At 33.4% G+C, this 22412-nt stretch overlaps 1 protein-coding gene across 2 annotated transcripts in view; it reads right to left on the bottom strand.

Moving 5' to 3' along the window:
• Positions 1-1624: 1624 nt before the first annotated feature.
• The window catches only part of LOC148949452 (ubiquitin carboxyl-terminal hydrolase 25-like), a 96425-nt gene continuing 75637 nt past the window's right edge, over positions 1625-22412 (bottom strand). For both annotated transcript variants that reach the window (XM_089093485.1, XM_089093486.1), the window contains exons 12-17: positions 22040-22258; positions 19153-19343; positions 17687-17854; positions 14076-14199; positions 8725-8905; positions 1625-3175 (exon numbers count right to left, since the gene is read on the bottom strand). In XM_089093485.1, the coding sequence (XP_088949611.1) occupies positions 3021-3175; positions 8725-8905; positions 14076-14199; positions 17687-17854; positions 19153-19343; positions 22040-22258 (1038 nt within the window). In that variant the 3' untranslated portion in view covers positions 1625-3020. The remainder of the gene's footprint in view (positions 3176-8724; positions 8906-14075; positions 14200-17686; positions 17855-19152; positions 19344-22039; positions 22259-22412) is intronic.

Genomic DNA, 22412 nt, shown 5'->3' with positions numbered 1-22412 from the left:
AAGTTCGGCACCAGAATAAAAATTAGTACTTTTTTGCTTTTAGAATATTTAGTGGCACTCTAAAAATAAGGCTTAGGCTTGAAAAAAGTTATTTGAGTCCTGATTTTCCAGAGACTGCATGATAATCCATTAGTGATGCCAAGGCTACATAAATACTATTATCCTCTTCACTAAGACTGTTTTCACTTTGAAACCATCTAGAAGTCAGTTGACCTCATTACCAAATAAATAAGCCACAAATCAATAGTAATTACGTAAATTTACAAGTACATGACTTTATAAAAAGACTTATTCCTTAAGTCTGGGTCTTAAGCATATCAGATTGGATGCGAGGAAACTCTTAATGTTTCTCTATTGTTGCTCTTTTATTTTTCAGTCTTAGCGTATCTCTCTTGTGTGAATTTTTTTTGCTTTTACACAGAAAAAAAATATTATTAATGCTTTATTTGTTTTTACTTTTGATTAATTTTAAGTAATTTACGAATGATTATTAGGGAATTACAAATGATTATATAAATATATGACAATTGATACAATGACTATTATGATTATATATACCATGAGAATAGTGATGTTTGTCTATAAGCAATTACATTGACTTTGAGATAAATGGGCATCATCAAATCCAGGTACCTTCGTGAGTTGCACACCGTAATTTTGTTCTTATCTTTCTTTATATATTTTACTTTTTTAAATATTTTTGATAGTTTTGTAAATGGCCTTGCAGACTTTATTAAATTGGGCACATGGCATCATCCCTCTAATTCGTGACCCTAAACACAATTTAAAAAATAGACTTTGTTATATAAATTCAATGCTATTTATAGTTCTTTTTTAGTTTTGTTATCATTGTTTTCAGCATACCCTCACATGGGACCTTTTGGTGTCGTACTGACTAATTTACAATACATTTTTGTACTACTATTGCTAGTACTGTGTATCCATCTCTCTATAACTACTTTTGAGACTTTCCAAATAATACAGGTAAAAAACAAACAAATCTAAAACTGAATAATAGTAGTTCAAACTTTGTTAACATTTGACAATTTTTTAATCAGACCAATTAGAAAATTAAGAAATTTTACTAAATATACCTTCCTGGTCCGTTGCGTCAGTTCAAAAGGCGATACATTACAAGATGTAAATTTCAAAGAGCAAAAAAAAATCTGGGAAATATTTTATTTTATTTAAAGCTATTAACAGCCACCTATTTGTAGAGGTGAGTTTGTTTTCAAAATCCCAAGACGTAGAGAAAATGAAGTTAATAATCAACACTCACATTTCCTAATATTTTAACGACTTAAAAAAAGAGACATCACACATCCAGAGAAACTCAAAACCTCTAAGAATTTTACTTGGATACTTCGAAAAAGAGAGCGCCAGGGATCCTCTCGGTTATTTTTTCCCCGACTTGTAATCGATGGAAATAGTGATATTGTTTATGCTGGACTTTGTTTGTAATCTATGCAGGCTATATATATATATATATATATATATATATATATATATATATATATATATATATATATATATATATATATATATATATATATATATATATATATATATATATATATATATATATATATATATATATATATATATATATATATATATATTATATTTGTTCTTCACTCCGCATTCATTTTTGTAATATTGCGGGCTATAAATACACTTGCTTAATTAGTCGTACTGTTGGAAAAAAGATAGTAGAGAAGTGTTTCACTATTTTTTTTTTTAACAGAAAACAGATCTGACTAACGGGTGCAGAATGCTTAGGTTAGAAATGTAAATATTAGTACCCCTAAATATATAAAAAAAATACCTTTCGAATTATTACAGTATAAATTGTAAAATCTAGTGGGTAGCATAGGTAGTTTACAGAAATACAGGATATAAATATCAGCACATGTTCAGGATTCATTTCCTACATTGAGGGTTTACTGAAAAGGATTGTCATATTTTCGTTCACTTGCATCTAAATTAAATATTTAGATTTTAGTATTAAAGCAGTTGGATGACTCTAAATTTTAAATGTTCATAAAGAAACTCGCTAATAACCAGACTACATGACACAAAATATTGACAAACTACTTCCCTCTGGGCCCACTTCATGCAATTCAAAAAGATCCCCCAAAATACTTCGTTTATTGAGATTCCTAGTACTTTTAAATTAAAATTAATGAAAATCCTATATTTAACAACGGACAGAATAAGAATGGACGGCCTCTAAAATTTACAAAAAGTAAAGATACGTGCATTACCTGAAAAGGGATTATATGCAGAACGTGAGCTATACAATCTATAAAAGTCCCGACAGGCTCAGTGTGTTAAAGCAATTGGATGACTCATAAACAAGTTCCATAGCAAATAGAATAAATGTCTCACAAGATGCACACCAAATCTTTTTGTGGGCCGAAATTCGAACAATTCAAAATGACCCCCAGACATACTTCTTTTTCCTTAGGTATTTAGCATTCTCATGATAAAGTGAATGAAAATCCCATTTAAATCTGCTGCAACAATGTAAAAGATTGAGACAACAGCACACAAGTTTTATATAAGAGAATGAAAACTGAAATAAAAATCTTTTTTTTTTGCATCCACTCTTAAGAACATATAATTTTTGAAGAAAATAGTTTTTAAAGCATTCGAAGCTGAGAAAATGTGATCATCGTTTTGACCAAACCTCTCACCATATTAAGTATCAACTGAGATACAGAAAACCAGACTGCACAAATCAACGGAGCGTACCTAATTTAGGGGCAAGGGCATAAACCTCAGCTTAATAAAAATGTTACACAACGCATGTAGGACTATTGCAGCCCAAGTAACGCATTGACATGATATTTTCAACAAAAGAACGTAGTTTGCATATTCAGTGCAGCCCAGACACAAAACAAGGTACATACCTGCCTCAACTCTTTCTATAAATTAAGAAGCTAATTAAGCAGTTTCCACAAAATAGCTCACATATAGCTCATAACCAAGAAAACAAATATAAACGTCTTTGTAATGTACTATGACTTATCACCAACAATATTTAGGGCTTCTTTATATACATTGGGTAGGTTATCAATCCGGTTTATTGGTGTGCTTGGAAGGTGACTTAACAAATCCTGACTTTCTCGACAATCTAATATCAACGTCAATATCTTCTCAAGGGCTACATCACCTGCAAAACAAATTGTGTAAGTTTCTATACATGTCTACTCAAACTTTGGATGCTGAACTGTTATTTTATGCTGCATTATTGTATCATAAAATGAAGGAACTTGTAAAAAAAAAAGAAAAAGAAGGGGATATTCCCAGCCAGTGCAAAAAGAAAGATATAAAGAAAGATTATAGTATGCGGATATTTTGGTCAAGACCTCTGCTCGACCGTCCTCAGTGTACAAAAGTGCAAAAAGAATAAAAAGCAAAATTAAATTTAGTGTTTTGTTTTTTGAGGTTCATTTGTTATTGTTTATCCTTAAGACTTTTATCGGTGAATTTTTTGTTCTTTATCTTTATTCCTCATTATTTTATTAGCGCACTGAGGACGGTCGAGCAGAGATCTCGACCAAGATGTTTGCAGATTTATAATCTTTCTTTATATCTTTCTTGTTTCACTGGCTGAGAATATCCTCGTTTTTTTCGTCACAATTTTCTTCCGTTTTTCATGCATAGCCAATGCGGTCTTAGGAATCATTTATTATTGTAAATAGAATGTACAATCGTACAATAGGATGTGCAGCCACCACGCCTACTCACGACAGCAAAAATTTTGACATTTTTATAAATGGACCGCTGGAATATAAACAGAGCTCAAATTCAATATTACTAATGGCAATGTAATACTAATGGCAATATTACTATAGCTTATTCATTCATTCAATCGGGGTTTATTTTAAAAAGAAAACGAAGCAAAGTAGTCATCACTATCATGTAGAACGGCTCTCACTTTACTCCCAAGACAACCAAACGCCTCCTCCACAATTACTTACTATTTCCCCAACTATTGGGTCCCCCCCCCCGGAAGCAAAATCACCTCACCTAATATACTATAAAATAATAAAAATAATCTTAAATACTAAACTTGTTTTAATCCAAATTAACTTCTAATTAATTAACCTTTCACTAAATATTTCGTTAAATTATTTTTGAAGAACCCAAGTGAGCTCTTACATGTCAGCTCTTGCGGGATCATGTTCCACTCTATAGCGCAAGTCACATCTGGGGGAAAATCCGAGCATACCGTTGGTGTTCGTCTCACCCGGATGTCAAAAGCAGATCGGGTGTTTTGATTATGTTGTTCAGATGTCAACCTAAAGAGATAGCGGAAAGGAGATGGAAGTGACCCGGAAAAGAACCTAGAAACATAAACTGAGCACGACAGATGGTAGAGAGAACCAAGAGAAAGACAGTCAACTATACTTCCAATTATTTTCCGTGCACGCCTATGGATTGAATCAAGGCTCTTCAAGTGGGATTTGAACGTTGACTGTCAAACTGTTGCACAATATTGGAGATGAGGTTTCAGAAGTCCGTTGTAAAGTAGAGGAAGGGTTTTTTGTGGAAGAGGAAGGTTTTTTTTTTATAGCGATGCTATCTAAATCATGCCTCCTTATTTCTATATAGATGTTTTAACAGGTATTGGGAGATGCTCACATTCTTTCAACCCTTGAATTATTTCAATCCTTCAAAGGTGTCGTTTTAACAACAGGAAATAGAGAGCCATCGCCGCTCATGAGATAAAATCATATAGGCCTATCTGTTTGGAACCACCATATTTTTTCCAATGAAGTGATGATGAATTAAAAGATGGCGGTTTTACAATTAATGTATATTTAAAATCATCGAAACTTTTGAGCCCTATAGACCATATATTTCTAGCATTTCAGACTCATTGCCTTTCTAAAAGACAATTAGTACAAAAGCCTGAAAATGATCTAACTATAACCATGATGCCAATATGATTTGGGCTTGACGATGTGTAGGTACGCATTCAATACAAGATAACCAAAACATGGATGATCGTTCCCACAAACATTCGACAAGTGGTAACTATGTCTAAATGCCGTCTTCTGGAGCAGGGAAAAACAATTCGTCTGTAATCTAGTTACAAATTACCACCTGAAATAGCTAAACTGGTTCAGTTTTTACGACATATATGGTTAAATTTTTCCAATTGTATATCACAGGCCGACAGCCGAACTTCACTAGATAAAGCTTCCACGGGCCAAAAACAAATGCAACATTTGTTGTATTATACATATTCGTAACTACAAATACAACAAAACACAAATAGTAAACAAAACATATTTATCCAAAAACAATAACTAGAACTTATGTGAACATAGTATTTCTCACTAAGTATTATTATATAACTTACTGCAAAAGTAATTAAACCTATGTACGTGTTATTTTATAATTGTGGGTAATATTCTAAAGGTCCTCCCTCAGATGTACTTCATTTTTTTTTTTTTTTTTTTTTTTTGCTGCTGATCAATTTTCTTATCCTCTTGGTAAGTCAAATAACAATAAAATTCCTCTCAATTCGAAAATCAGCCTTTTATTTCAAGTTAATCCCCCCCCCCATAAAAAATCCTTCATAAGGGTGCAGCCCGTAGATCATGTTGTGCATTCCTAGTTTAACAAAAAAAGATATCAATAAAAAAAGATAAGGTAGCTTGCTTTTCCTCTCATAAAAAAATGCAGCGTCAATGGGGATAGGGAGAGGACATTGCCTCCTAATTCATTTTGCCCATTTTTTTTTTTTTGGGGGGGGGTCTCATTAAAAAAAAGTTTTGGGTTATATATTTTTTTGGAAATATTTCATTGAAGAAACGACAAAATTGCCATCCTAGATATTGAAAAATACACTTGCCCTCCACCCCCACCTCCCCCCCCTGAATTGATGCCAACGATAAAATAAAAAAATGTAAAGGGGGGTACAACCTCTTTATTCTCCTAATTTCATCTTTTATTTCTTTTCATTTCTAGCAAGGTTCATTTAAGATTTATTTTATTTGTTTCAAATTGGGATCAGAGGATGTTAATCCTTTCATTGTACCTCATAATTTGCCAAGTTCTCCGCAAAATCAGCCTTTTATTTCCAGTTAATCCCCCCCCCCCATAAAAAATCATTCATAAGTGTGCAGCCCGTAGATCATGTTGTGCATTCCTAGTTTAACAAAAAAAGATATCAATAAAAAAAGATAAGGTAACTTGCTTTTCCTCTCATAAAAAAATGCAGTGTCAATGGGGATAGGGAGAGGACATTGCCTCCTAATTCATTTTGCCCGCTCTTTTTTTGGGGGGGGGGGGGGATTTTATTAAAAAAAAGTTTTGGGTTATATATTTTTTTGGAAATATTTCATTGAAGAAACGACAAAATTGCCATCCTAGATATTGAAAAATACACTTGCCCTCCACCCCCCCCTCCACCCCCTGAATTGATGCCAACGATAAAAAAAAAAAATGTAAATGGGGGTACAACCTCTTTATTATCCTAATTTCATCTTTTATTTCTTTTCATTTCTAGCAAGGTTCATTTAATATTTATTTTATTTGTTTCAAATTGGGAACTGTTAAACTGTTGCTTCAGGTAGTTTTTTTCAGTAGCCTTGTCAAACAGTTCGTGGTAACGAACTGTAAGTAAGGAGCGACCCGGCTCAATGGTAACCGAAACTCTAAAATACGAAATTTTTATACCAATAGATACATCAAAAGAATCAGATTTTAATTCTGATTTCAAATATATAAGTTTCATCAAGTTTAATCTTACCCATCAAAAGTTACGTGCCTGAGAAAATTTGGCTGATTTTCGAAAAAAGGGGGAAAGACCCCCTAAAAGCTATAGAACCTTAATGAAAATCACACCATCATATTCAGCGTATCAGAGAACCCTACTGAAGAGGTTTCAAGCTCCTATCTACAAAAATGCGGACTTTTGCATTTTTTGCCAGAAGAAAGATCACGGGTGCGTGTTTATTTGTGTGTGTTTTCCGGCCCCCAGAGGTGATTGTATCGCCCCAGTGGTCCTAGAGTATTTTAAGAAGGCTTATAGGAACTGAAATTAAAATGTTTAGCTTCCAATTAAAATGACCAAAAAAATCTAAGACAACTTAGCCCCCTCTCAAGCCCATTTTTTCTCCAAAATCACCCGATTAAAATTATGAGATAGCCATTTTGTTCAACATGTTCGAAAATCTAATAAATATGTCTTTTAAGATGACTTCATCTCTCCCAGTTCCCAGGGGAAGGGATGAAAGTTATGAACTTTGCTCATTGCTTAAATATTGTATTGTTTATTGGTAACTATAGACATTTTCAGCAAGAATTTTTTTTCTGGTGGGGGGGGGGGCTGGAGGAGGGAATTACTCGGGAGAATCTTTCCGTGGAGGATGTTTCTTCGGGATAAGGGACATTTCTATGAAGGGGGCGCCGTATTTCCAAGCATTATTTAAAAAACGATCAGAAATTAAATAAAAAAAACAAGTTTTTTCAACTGAAAGTGAAGAGCAACATTAGAACTTAAAATGAACAGAAATTATTACGTATATGAGGGGGTTCTCCCCCAAGTCAATACCTCGCTCTTTACGCTACAGTTTTTTTTAGTGCTTTCAAGAGAGCTATCTATTCTAATTAAACGGCCTTTGTGAATGAAACAATTTTTTAACTTTTAACGTAAAGAGCGTGGTATTGACTAAGGGGAGAACCCCATCATATACGTAATAACATATACATAATAATAAAAAAAAAAAAAATATAAAACAAACATATTACAAAAAAAACAAGTGATCCGGCTAAATAGTTAGCGAAACTTTTAAAAACGGAACTTTGATATCAATAAATGTATAAAAAGAATGGGTTTATAATGCTGATTCTAAATATATGAATTTTATTAAGTTTAATATTACTCATCAAAGGATACGAGCCCGATAAAATTTACCTGATTTTTTAAAGAGGTGGAAACATCCCCTAAAAGTAAAAGAATTTTAATGAAAATCACACCTTCAGATTCAGCGTATCAGAAAACCCTGTAACATAGGTTTCAAGCTCATTCTGCAAAAATCTGCAACTTTGTATTTTTTGCCAGAAGAAAAATATACGAATATAGAAGTTCGTTACGTAAGTTAATTCGTAAATTACGTCAGAACCAAATTTAGAGACAGCCATTTAGACAAGCAAAAGAAAAGTAAATTTTTTATGCAAATTTTGTTTACTTATTCAATGACGGCGAGCCAAAATAAAAGCTGCATTAACTCAAAAACAACCAGAAATTAAATAAAAAAACAATTTTTTCAACTGAAAGTAAGGAGCGACATTAAAACTTACAGAACGAACAGAAATTTTTCCGTATATAAAAGGGGCTATCCCCTCCACAACACATCACTCTTTACGCTAAAGTTTGACTCTGTCTCACAACTTAATTTTTTAAAACAATAAAAAACTTTAGCGTAAAGAGCGAGGTGCTGAAGAGGGGACAGCCCCTTTCATATACGAAATAATTTCTGCTCGTTTTAAGTTTTAATGTCGCTCCTTACTTTCAGTTTAACGAACTTGTTTTTTTTATTTAATTACGAACAAAGCACAAATCAGGACAAACGCAAATGAAGGATTCCTTTTAAAGGAGGAGGACAGAGGGTAAGAATTCATTTCTGAAGGGGTTTAGCTCTGCATACTCTTTTTCTCTTCACACAAAGCTTAAAATATTTTGCTAAGTAAGAAATAATTTACCTATTCCATCCAAAAGAGCACACCAGCTACCGCGAAGTCGTTCAACCACCGCTTCATCTTCTTCAGCTTTTGACTGAGATAATACAACCAGACCAGGTACTAATGACCACTGAATTTCCCCAGCCAGCAGATCTGACCCTTTACCGACACGAAATTTGGAAATGTAGATGGCATTCAGCTCCTAAAATTATGCTTCGTAAAGACAACCGATGTTTTTTTTTTAGTTATTATTAATAATATTATATTAAATAGACTACAAATATAAGTAAAATTACATGGAGAAACCATAGCTAATTTAAATTTCCCATAACAGCAATGTAAATGCCTTTGACTATTTTGACAACCAATGAGAATCCTGAAAATAATGACGCGGTGTTCATTTGAATTTTGTGTTTCTTAGTGTGTAAACCGGGTACAATGGCAAACAGTGCATTTGGCCCAAAAAAAGGACGCGTAGAGATAGCTCAATACAATGTTATTTGCTGTCAACAGTGTCATAATGTCTTTGGTTGTAACTCAAATTTAGTGTACCTAATAGGAATGGGGAAGTTGAATAAAAGGTGAAACAAATTCTAATTTTTGAACTAGCTGACCCCAAAGTAATTTTGAACTGTATTCTTTCTTTTCTTTCTTCCGCTCAGTCCACCCTCTTAAACTCAACACGCTTGGTCGATTAGTAAAATCTGTTGTCATTTACATTATGTTGTTCTCAAGTTGTCAAGATGGTAATGGTGTTTTTCTCATTTTTTTTTCTTCAGAAATGCAAATTTTAAGAAGGATGAATTTTTTTCCAATGAAAATACCAAAAAAGTATCCCCCCTGTCAATTGACGGCAGATGGTTTAGACATATATACCAAAATTATAATTAAAAAGCTTGATTATCTACAACTGTAGAAGAATTACCCATATTCAAGTTCAACGCAGCCCTACAGATTAATTCACAAAAACCTTCCTTTGTCTTGTTGTCACTCGGTGCAGAGCTTTTATTTCATATTCACGACACTATTGCCAAAGCTTACACGTAAAACTTTGAAAGTCATTTTTTTTATATAAAAAGTAATTTTTTTCTCCTTTTTGTAAAGTATTACAGTATCATTTCAGCTTATTTTTACATTACATAAAATAAACACACTATTATATACGAATCAAATAAGCTGAAATGACGACACTTCCCCAAATTCAATTTTCATTCTTTTCCTTTTCTTTCCATTTTCTCCATTCTGGATTTTCGGCTGCTATAATTTTTTTTATCTAATTTCCATTTACCAAACTGGCAACGCTGTTCTCACTCATACACACAGTATCCCCACTCAGAAACTCAAGCTCTCTTTATCACTCCTTTTTCCACTCTTCACTAGAATTTAATGATACAATTTTCCTTTCAATTTGACTCTTAAAATATTCCAAACTCACTGCTTTCTTTCTTTTTCTTCTGCTCGACACACAATGGCACATGTTTCCAATAATATAACATAGAGAATTCCTCTTTTTTACCGATAACTCCAAATTTATATCAAATTTCACCAGCTTCTTCTTTTCTTCATCACTTTGAACCTTAATCATGTACCTTTCACTCAAAATAAAAATAAACTGAAAAATTCCTTTATTTTCTTTAGATTTGACAAACCCGTGGTCTAAACCATCATCCAATACTTCCACACAAAAGGAGCATTTTTATCTTCGTTTTTCAAGAAACGTGACATTCTATTTCGATGTGGTAAAATCATATTTGTCACTTGAAACATAAGCTCCCTTGCTTTTGGCTACATAAGGAATGAATGCAGATTCCTGAATGCATTTTCAAAATTTACAAATGGTCCTTTTTCTTTTGCGTAATACCAACCAATTTCCTCTTCGGGAGTTAATAGTCTGGTTATCTCCATTTTTATTTCCTTGCTTATGTGCCATGAGAAGCCCTTTCTGTTGCAGTTACTTCAATATTTGGACTGAATCTTTTATGAAAGCTGGGGCATTTGTTTCCGAATCAGGTTGAGCAGGCTCGTTTAGTATGGGAAGCAACCAATTCTTTGTCATTTCAAAGTGAACTTGGGATCCATTTAAAAATTCGAGTGTCATCCGGGTAAGCAAATTTTTAGAAAATCAGAACACAAAGACCCCCCAATTTCTTTGGGCGAAAGCGCATCTTCTTACTCAGTTTTTCTAGCTTACCGCCCCATCTGAAACACCACATACAAGTTTCGATTTAGTTTGCTATAGATTCCGGGAGGGGCCCTATGCATTTTGCCATCAGTTCCCTCTAACTGATAATTCAATTCCAAGCATCTTCACTGATGGACTGACTTCTAGCCAAGTCTCTTTTTCCAAGTCCCTGGTCCAGCAAGTCTCTGGGTTTTCAGCTAAAGGGAGGATCTTGCTCTTTTTTTTATGAATCCTTACAGCATAGTTTTTCTCTTACCGTTCTAGACCTCGCATTACTGTTTTAACGTCACTTACTCCATCACCAAAGAAATTGGCATCATCCATAAAAGCTTCTGACTTGAGAACTACAGTTGTCAGTACTCTGACATCCGTTATTCTAGCTTCTATGTATTTTATTAGCAGGTCGAGATATATCTCGAATAAAAACGAAGAAATTGGGCCTCCTTGTCGAAGAGATATTTCGACGGGAAGTTGTTCAATAAGGCTGCCGTTAACTAAAACTTTTGCTGCTGCATGACGGTATAGATTCTTGTAAAATTCCACAAATTCACTACAAAACGTACTTCCACAAATAAATTCCACAAATTTACTACAAACGAATCCGTCATCAATTTCCAAAGCAAATCACGGACCACTAAATCGAAAGCTTTGATAAAATCCACACCTATTAACACCCATTTGAGATCACTTTCTGATAGCTCTTCTCTTTTAAGGAGCAAGTCCTTAAAAGAGAATGCAAGGACTTCAAGTCCTTGAAGTTTGTAGTTTTGTTGAATTTATTTTTTAATAGGTGTAAAATGAAGTTGAGGGTTAAAAGGGAAAAGGGGGAAAAAATGGAAAAAAGGAAGGGGAAAAAAGAAAATATAGGATAAAAATACAGAAAAGGATAATGAAAGCTAATAATCCTTTTTAAAAACTTTGATCATGTTAAATATTTATAGTAGCAGAGTGTGTTTTCATCAATATTGTTTGGATAACAAATTAAAAAAATAAATGTCATTTTTAAATCAGTGTAGGTGACACTAAAGTTTTGAAATTATGTGAAAAAGATTATTATGTCACCGAGAGGAGAGGAGCTGGGATTAAAACAAATAATAATAATAATAATAATAAAAAAGAGCAAGTCCCTTAAAATAGCAAGAATATGCTGGACTTTCCGACCCTTTAATCCCCCGTGTTGGGTCTCACCCAGGACCTCTCCTATCAGGTTTTGAGTCTGTTCATTAGGACTTTTGAACATAATCGGGTATCACAGGAGAGTAGAGATGGGCCTTTAGTTCTCAATACCTTGTTTATCTCCCTTTTTTGGCCCTAATGTGATAATCCCCAGAGTCTGTTCTGGTATAGCTCCCTCACGAATCATTTCGTTCATTGCTAGTAACAGAATTTCCGAAATTTCACTAAAATAACTTTGTAAAAATCATAACTTAAACCGTCTCCTCCTGGGGCCTTTCTCAGGGCAGTATCCAGGGGCGAGGGGGTTACCCGGTTTGAACCCCTCCCCCACCGAAATTTTTGTCTGACTCGTAAAAAACATAACAAAAATGGATATAAACAAATTTCGTATGCGTTTTTTGAGGTTTTTTTGTGTAACCCCCCCCCCCTCCCCCCGAATTTTTTTTTAGTAAAACCCCCTCCAAAAAAAAAAATCCTGGGTACGGCCTTGGCCTTTCTTGTTTTAGCAGAACCCGACGCTTTCTTAAGCTCTTGTTCAGTTATGGGCTGACTCAACATTTTATTTTCGTCACTAGAAATTTTTTTTTACTTCAAAATCATCAAAAGCATTTGCCTCTCCTCCTTCTTTTCTTTTATAGATCTCGGAGAAAAAGCGATAAACCGCCTTTTTTTTCTTCATGATTTTTTGTTATCCTTCTATCGCATTTTTTGATTTTTTTCAATTCTGCTTTCTTCTCGATTCCTTTTGGCTTTCAAAATGGTCACCAGGCTTATTTGCTCATCTTCATACAGATCGTTTAAACGATTTTTATCGTCCAGTTTTCAAACTTTTCTTGTTCAATTTCTTTCAACTGTCGTCTTATTTCATGGTATTCGAAAAACAGATCTCCTGTCTTCTGGTCTATTTCATCTTTCAGTTGGCTTAGGATTTTTCGTAAAAAACGTTCGTGGGCTAACTGTTCTCTTTCCCTTTCCTTCTGTAGGTCTTTTTGAAAACTTGTGACTTCCTGTTTAAAGTTGATCCATGTTGTGAGGTGGCTTTCTTTCTGTTTTCTTCCAGGAAGTATTTGTCTGATTTTTCCTCGTATTATTTCTCCATTTCCTTTGTCGTTGAGCGTATCTGGATGTAGTTTCCAATACGGAGCCCTGACAAAGCTTGTTTTCATAATTACATCACCTACCAGTACTCGGACAGCATAAGGATCAGAGAAAAAAACATGCTCATACTGAGTAGAATTTACAGTCTTTTTTATCTCCTTTGATATATAAATCATGTCAATTCTGCTTGCTCCTTGGTTTCCAATTTTGGTGAAAGAATTTTCTTTCTTTTTCTTTACTATCCATGCGTCTCCTAAATCATATGCTTTTATCAAAATTTTAGATCTTCACTGACTTTGCTTTTCAGATTCACTCCCTTTCCCGTTTGTACATCCTCTTCTCTGATTACGTAGTTGAAATCGCCCATCAATATTTTATGTTTATTTTAAACTTTTTCTTATTTCTTTCCTTTTTCCTTTGTTTGAGTTGGCCTCGTTGTCTATTCCTTCTGTTTTTCTTTCCTTTGCTTGGTTGTTTCCATTGCTGCTTCCTATGGATGCTTCACTGAGGGTCCTTTGTGGTGTTGCTATCTTTCCTCCTTCTTTCTGAGTTTCTTCAGTGGGTTTTTGGACGGTAGGTGATCTCATGGTTCTCTTTTGGGTTTCCTCTTGTTTCTTTGGTGAATTCTTTTCATTTTTCTCTTCAGGGTTGTTTTGCCTTTTTTTTCTCTCTTTTGTTTTCTCCAAGTCCTTCTGTAAATTCTCTTCTGTGCTCTTTAGAAGTTCTACGGCCATTGACGGTGTCAATTGATTTATTCCTTCCAGGGCGCTACTTGAGCCTGATTGCTCATTGGCGACAGACTTAGGTGCTTTTTTACTATTTTTTTTTTTTTACTAATGAAGGTGATGAAATGAGGGATTCATCAAAACTAATCCACAAAGGACACTGAGCTAATCTTGGGCGAATTATAGATTACCTGTAAAGATTTTCTAAGACACGCAAATATCACAGATGTATGTATCCGTCGGTTTGCTCCCAGCTCTCGATCGGCTCTCCCATCGAAGTAAACTCTCGATAAAACGGGAATGCACTCATCGTATCTAAAAAGAAAACCATAGAATTGGATATTCAAGCAAATTATTTGAGCAACTAGCCAAAAGACTATAGGAAACTAGAAATACTACAAAATCAAGCTGGGATCAAGACAGAAAAATCACTGGATCAAATTACATGGTGCAGTGATTCTTAGCCTTTTTTTGATCAGTTTGGAATACTTTTTTTTGAAGGACGATTATGAACTTTAGATTTGGACTGCTCATTTTTAATTTAATTTCGATCCCTTTCTTGATTTGTTTCTGTTAAAGCTCAAATTGAATTTACTTTTGTTTTGAAAATTATATACACCGAGTCTCTACCTTCATGAAAAAATCGTAAAAAAAATAATTAAAAATTCAGAAAAAAGAAAACTCAGGCAAGTTCTGGGTAATGTGAAACCACAACTATTTCTAGACGTATGGAAGTTGTGAATCGAGTAACTATCATCACCTTAAAAAGACACGACGCATAAATTGGTTGCAGGAACCCTTGTCCAATCAATCGCTCATTGAAATGAGCATGTGTTCTTGAAGCAACAAATCAGTAAGATCAACCAGTTAATTAATTTCAAAAATTAATATAGAGAAACAGACTAAAGCATTGTCTAAACAAGGCTCTATGGCCGGAAAAAATAAGTTGGGGAAATTAATAATCAAATTCAAGTCCCCTTCGAGCTTGAAAAAAGCGATGAGTTACCCAAGTGAAAATATGGCTATCATGGCTACAACAGCAACTGTAAACTAGTAAAGAACGAACTATAGCCCATAGAAACCAAAAATTAAAAATCACGTGAAAAACAACTGGCTAGTGCGAAAAAACTGCCATTTGTAGGTGATTCAGGAATGTTAACTATTATCTCGATTAGTCTTAATAGTAAAATGTTATTCCGAAAACAGATTTATGACAATTTTGAAAAATACCCTGAAACCCAAAAAAAAACAGAGTCGAATCGAAACAAAAGTACACCTTTGGAATCGCCATGGCCGGAAACCCTGAACAGGAAACTTACAGTCTCCTGGCTTTAACAACAAGGAGAATCACTTTTTTGCATGGGTAGCACTGATATGTCCTCTTTTTTCCTTTTCTCCATTACTAGCGGGGCACTGGAACTTCATAGAGAGCTGTTTAAAAGCTCTTTTGAAAGGAAATCGCTATATGTACGTGCTTTTGTGAGTACCCAAAAGATAACAATAAAATCAAATCCATTTTTTGAAAAAAAAACGGCATCTTCATATACAATATGATAGAACACGCGTATCTTCTTTAGAGACGAGGGATGTGAAATCATCATTAATTGATTTTGTTACCTGATGATTGTCTGAAAGGTCATCAAGTATACTTTTCAGATGACGCCATATATGGTAGATTACAGCCACAAATAACGTTATTAACAAACATAATATATTAAAATAAAATACAATTTTTAACAAAACTGCACTTTCATATACAAGAATACAACACAAGCATTTTTAGACAAGGAATAATATAACACACGTATATTTTGAAAATTTGCTTTTTTTGGGGCGTGAAGTCAGATTTAAGTGATTTTGCTACCTTACTCCCTTTGGCGTATTCTTTACTAGGTTTCAACTAGCAAAAAGGCGAAGACTTTTTCTGTGTGTGATATATAGATTTATTCGTTAAATAATAAATATTTTCGAAAACATTGGAAAACAGGCCACACGAAGCTCATTCTACAGATATACAGATTCACTTTTACGTCTCTCTTGTGGCGTCTCTCTATAACGCTATAACGAACAGTTAAAATAAATGGTCATATCAAAGATAAAACAACATATCGTGGTTGGACAAACTACGGCCAATAGTAACCAAAAGTTCATAGCTCATAAAAAACAACAACTGGCAAGTTAGAACAAATTGCCATTTCAAGCTGATTTAGGAATGGTAACGACTATCTCGATTAGTCTCAATAGTAAAACGTTCTTATGAAAACTAAATGGGAATCTAAAAAAAATATTCTGAAATCTCTCTCTAAAAAAAAAATGGTATCAGATCAATTCAAAATGTACACTATTGGAACCATCATGGCCGAAAATCCTATAGAGGAACTTACCTTACGGCTACAACCATAAATAACAATTACCATTCTTGAATCAACTTAAAATGACGCTCTTAAATGCCATTTTTTTTTCAAAACAGGTTTTTAAGTTTTCGGGTACTATGATCTAAAGATCGTTCTTTATGCTACAACCACGATGAAATCACACACAGGAAAAAAATATTTCTTTTTTTCTTTTTTTAGTAAGTCCTTGTAAAGAACGAATCACACTGTCAGCACTTTTACGATGGCCGCTCTTCAAAGCAATCCCAAAAATCACCTCTTAAAGAAGTCAATCCCATGGGAACAGTAACCTCTTAGCCCCCCCCCTCCCTTCAGACAGCAATTTTAAGCCCTTTAGTTTCTTTTAATGATAATTGCTCCGTTCTAAATTAAAAAAGAAAAACTAACGGGTTCTACTTGTTGACAGACTTTGGTATATTTGGCAAACAATACTTTTTACAATTCGTTCATTTTTGATCTTATTGTTATCTCCTGAAAAAAAAAACTATGGAGCCGTTAAGAGAAGACAACTTCAATTAATTCCATGTAAAGAAATGAAAAAAAACACGGAATTACCAGCCTCGAAATAAGAGATTACGGTTAATACGATGGTAAAGTTAATATTAGTAATTAAAACGTTTTTTTTTATTTCCGTCTAGAGTGTGGCACCAGAGTGCTTCTTGTGCAATAAAGTCGAAATACTTCAAAAATTCGAAAATAGTTTTGTGCTACGTACAACGATAAAACGTAAAGGGATTGTTCAAATTTTTCTACTTTAGTGTCTTTTATCAAGAAGAAGTATCAATAATGTCAAAATCTGGGTTGGATGTGTGATTTATGGTTTTATAATCGTGCTGAAAAAATCGTTCAAATATCATGCTTAGCCCGTGAACACTTTTCTACAGTCAAGAACAATCAGGACAATGTTGTATGTTACTAACGGGCGACGTTAACACAACCATTGGCTAGAAATCATGGAACTTACAACAAGCAACTGCAATGGATTGCATGAAACTTGCTAGTCACTGGAAGTGATCACGATGAGAGGCTATGAATAACGTACAAGCAAGCAGATTACCTATTTAAAAACGTACATTACCTATCTCGCCTTTTGCTTAGGTCTACAGTCAAAAGAAGGGTTACGAACCTAATTCTTACAGTTCAGCTAACCAAAAGAAAGAGAATCTTCCAAAAACTGACAACGCTTACCCTTGTATACGATCCCGTTTCCCCACCCAACAAAACAGAAAACCAAATCTATTTACAGAGGAAGAGATGCAGTATCTATTGACACTCACAATACTGATCCTCAAGGTAAACTTCAATCAAGTTTTTAAAAGTTTTTAATTAAAGGGTTTTAACTCAAATGGCTATTTCGACGTTCACCAGCTGCGCTAATACGCTAAACAACACACTTATCAAAAACTTGCCTGCTCAATTTCTGAATACACTCAACAGCATAGATAAAGGCATAAACATCGATCAAAAATCCCTTGTAAGAGTTATTCAACGACATTAATTCGTCGGCCTCTTCTGGTGCAAGTACTTTCAGTCGGGTACTCAACTCATTAGTTGTAATTTCTAGCAACAAAAGATGCCTAGAATAAAAAAGGTACGATGCAAATACAACGAAACATAGAAGACACAGAATAATGGTCAATGTCAAAGAAGTTTTGAAGTGGTTTTTCTTTTCAAACTATGGATGCAGGGTAAGGCACTACTTTTAGGACTGGTAAATTTTAGCTCTTTAACTTCAAAGAATTTTATTTTAACGTAGAGAGCAACAAAAGCATATGCAGAATGCACTTTAGCCCTTCACCTATCAATTAACGTATATCTTTCAATTGTTATCATTACTTGTTTAAAAAAAATCATTTAAGTAGCTTCCCAACTTATTTCCATCTGAACAATTAAACATATTATTTTTTCTAAGATAAAATGTTTAAAGTTTGTGCATGTGGCAAACACAGATGTCACTGGCGTCAAAAGAAATGAGCTCTTCTATTGCCAAATACGGCCAAAAAGCGGTGCAACACACTACCCTAGAAGAAAATACCTATTTTAAAAGCTACAAATTTGCAATTTTGAAACATTTGCACATTAAAAGCCCAACCCAACTACTATGATTTGCATAATATCAAGTTCTTCGGGACTATCAAGCACTATTAAAAAGAGCAAAACACAGGGATACACACTTGCAATGTGCCACAGACGGTGGCAAAATAAAGTGACCCTCAAAAACACTAAATTTTCAATTCAAATGGTATATGCTGTAGTTAAGAGAAATCCAAAAATAGAATCATAAAAACCATTAGCTACCAAAGTATTGGCTCTCAAATGAAAATTCTATCAAATTGGATCAGATGTCAACGAGAAACAAACAAATTCTTAACTTTGACTTATTTCACTCTCTTGAATATTTCATGGGGGGGCAATTGTCCCCTATGCACAAAATAGGTGCCCTCAACGCTGCTGTTTGAATCTAAGTGAAAAACTTTTAAACTGACTTTACAATAGTAATGAAAAAGCCACTTTAAAAAATAAGCTACATACATTAATGTTGGAAAAAAATGTTCAATATTCCAAATAACAGGTAAACTGAGCTCGGAATTCGAAAGTTTGGACCTGACATTTTTTCATCATTATTATCACCCGAGTCTACTTAAAAATAGCCTTATGGTTTTATAATCTAGACAAACTTTGTCATACTGCATATTGTTAGAAAGCTAAATGAAAAGGCTATATATATATATATATATATATATATATATATATATATATATATATATATATATATATATATATATATATATATATATATATATATATATATATATATATATATATTAAGAACTCACTAAAAAACAATAACTAAAAACAATAATTAAGAACTCACTCTCCGTTGCCGTCAGCGGATATCAATGCCAAAAATCTATTCATGATGACTAAACACGCCAGCTGAATGTACTTCATAAATCCGTTAGCCACCAAGTAACAGGCAAAATTATCCACACGTCGATCTTCTTGACTTTGTGAAGATGATGATGAAGCAACACTTTCGTAAACAGAAAGTTCACATTGGAAAAACTAAATAAAGAACACACAAACTTAGGTTCAACATGGAATCTATAAGCACGTAGGGGGAAACAATTCCAAGTTTCAGGGTTGGGTTTATGAAGAGGATCTAAACTGGGGATAGTAGGGTTTACAAAACGTGAGAAAGGATGTATTTTTCCAGTTTCTCTATGGGAGGGCTTTAGACAAATTTTCGTGGAGAAAAAGAACCCACCCTCCAGGCTTCTTCATGCAGATACGTAAGATATTCAAATTAGTACCGCCATTCGGATTAACTACAATTAGCCCCACTTTCCTCACGAATAAAAACAGGTAACACCACTGTCAAATTCAATTAACATTACCAAGGACGAACTCTATGTCTAAAACATGCAAAACCAATCTTTCTTGAAAGGAAAACAATGTGTTTTTTTTTCTCAGTATGCAGTAAAGCGCAAGATTGTATTACGTGTCATAAAAAATGATTACGTTCACGGGATAGGTGACGAAAGATTAATATCCGCTAGTAGCGCTGAACTCTTTAAGAAATTATCGAAGCTCTTCGTATGTCTACAAGTATAAATGTTATTTCACGCTAGATAGAAATTTAGGCATTTTTTTTTCATTACAACAACTTCAAAATGGTAGAAGCCCAATAACCACTTTTAGTTCAATTGTAATACTAACTTTGCAAAAATATACTAAACACCGTCGACTAAAAAATAAAATAAAATGATTTTATTATAATTTCCATATTTTAGCACATTCATCAAAGTTTCCAAATATAATATTAATTAACAAAAAACAAAAACAGAGAAAAATCTCTAAAAAAAACAAAAAAAACAAACAATAATGTTGCCATTGGAGAGAAAAGGAAAACAAAAGAAAAAAAGAACCGTAGATTTTTCACATTTATACCAAAAAGGCTTATAAAGAACGAAAGACACAAAAAAAAAAACAAGAAGCCCAAAACCCCCCATAAAACCACCACCAAAAAAAAAAAAAAAAAATGTCAACACGGCGCAAAAAGATACAAGTAGGGAAAAATTGCTAATACATATTTAATTAAGTATGTACACCCGATTAAATGAAGAAAAATAAAAAAACTGTAAATTACTTTAATTATTCAGTTGCGAAATAATCCTTTTGTTAGCTATTACTGAAGCAAATCGTTTTGGTCTAACAGGTAAAATAGTCCCCTGGTGATTATTTAAAATCTTTACTCCCTTATTGACAATTGATTCACTCTTTAGAAGGTTATCATAAATTGGGTCAATATTTAAATTACCCGTGTCCCTATTTATGGAAATATTGACCCAATTTATGATAACCTTCTAAAGAGTGAATCAATTGTCAATAAGGGAGTAAAGATTTTAAATAATCACCAGGGGACTATTTTAATATTTAGCGAAGGTCAACTTCGCTAGCCAGCTCGCAAATATCACTTTTTAGCAATTTTAATTGACATAATTTATCCAAGGCTTCTTTTATTTCGTTTGATTCGTATTTTTATTTTAATTTTACCTAGCTTTCTTCTGGAGGTCACAGCTTCTATTTTCTTTGTCTTTTTATCCTTTTACATGCTTCTCCTGGCCATGATGGCAAAGCAGGAATCTTCGGCCAAATAGCTCGCTTTTAATAGCTTTTACTAGCTGATAATTTTGCGTTTTAGTTTGTTTTCACAGTTATAATCTTAGCACCAGCGTCATTTTTTTTATTAAATAGAAAATTTTGATTTCTTTTCTCAACTTATTATTTTAAGCAATAATAGAAAATCTAATTCCAAAACAAACTAACTAATTTTCTCTAGATGTATTTCTTCCGTGCCCCTCTTATCATATTATCTTTTCAGTTAATCACTTTTTCAGTTCATTAAAAATATGAGGCTAAGTCATAATGTAAATTACCACACAAAGAATTTAGTTTTAGATACGTATTTTTGACCATCCTAAATTCTTTAAGGTACCCTTTGGGCTTTCCTTTTAAACTTACACTACCAATCTCATTTTTTACCACTTTTAAATTGACTTTATCATTAGTTACTCGAAATATTTCAGTGAAATTATTAGCATTTATATATATATATATATATATATATATATATATATATATATATATATATATATATATATATATCTTGTTCATTATCATCTTCTCAATCCTAATGCCACTGTTCGATAGAAATTAGCTCTTTAATCTAGCGACTTCCATTGACTGGACTGATTCTTGCGGAATTTTGTCTGTTGATTTCAAACCTGAGTTCACACTCCTCGCGTCACTCACAGTTTTGCGTATTAGTCTTCCAATTTTTCTTTTGTGTTTTGGACTTTAAAAAAGCCCTAATTGTTGCACAATATCTCATATTTTTTACATGTAAACTCCAAAATTGTGTTCAGATTTTTCTTTTTTTTTACACGTTCAGGTTTCCCGTAATGATTTTCTGAAAGTTTTTCTTTTTTGAAAAAAGTTCGAGTGCTAAAAAAAGAAATATGACTCGAATTTTGAACTCAATTCCATAATAACTATACCTTACAAAACAAAAATTAATGGCATATTTGGATTCAGCACCCATAAAGTATATCAAAACAGTTCTCAACTCCCAAGCACTAGCTTGCACTTTAAAATCTTGTTTTCATGTGAAACCCAACATAGGTCTAATATTCTAATTCGACATAAAAAACAACAACATAGAAACAAAGAACAAATTTATAAATGAACATAAATATTACCGCATTAAACATGTCACTTGCAGATTCGTATTTTTGATGTTCCTGAACTTTCTCCAAACTACTTTGCTCGATGCTAAAATTCGAACCAGAAGGAGCCAATTCCCACTTATTGAAATCAATTTGAGGCTCTGCTGGTTGAGGTGGAAGGGATACTAAGACTGAATTGGATACTTCGGCGTTGCTTGCATTAACAGTGGACGTTTCATCAACTTCCATTGGCTACAATTACAAGCATAATTTACAAATAAAAGTGAAAGAATAATTGAAAATCAAGTAAATAAAAATTCCCTGAATATGACGAAGTAAGAATTTTGTTATTATAGTAATCAGTTTAAAAGAAGGTTTAAACTGAACTGCTACCTAAACCTGTCTC

This window comes from Artemia sp. Qi Xiang Cuo, chromosome 8, assembly GCF_049724085.1.
Source record: "Artemia sp. Qi Xiang Cuo chromosome 8, ASM4972408v1, whole genome shotgun sequence".
Classification (NCBI taxonomy): domain Eukaryota; kingdom Metazoa; phylum Arthropoda; class Branchiopoda; order Anostraca; family Artemiidae; genus Artemia; species Artemia sp. Qi Xiang Cuo.
The sequence above is the reverse complement of the archived record's forward strand: the minus strand, read 5'-3'. Positions and strand labels throughout refer to the sequence as shown.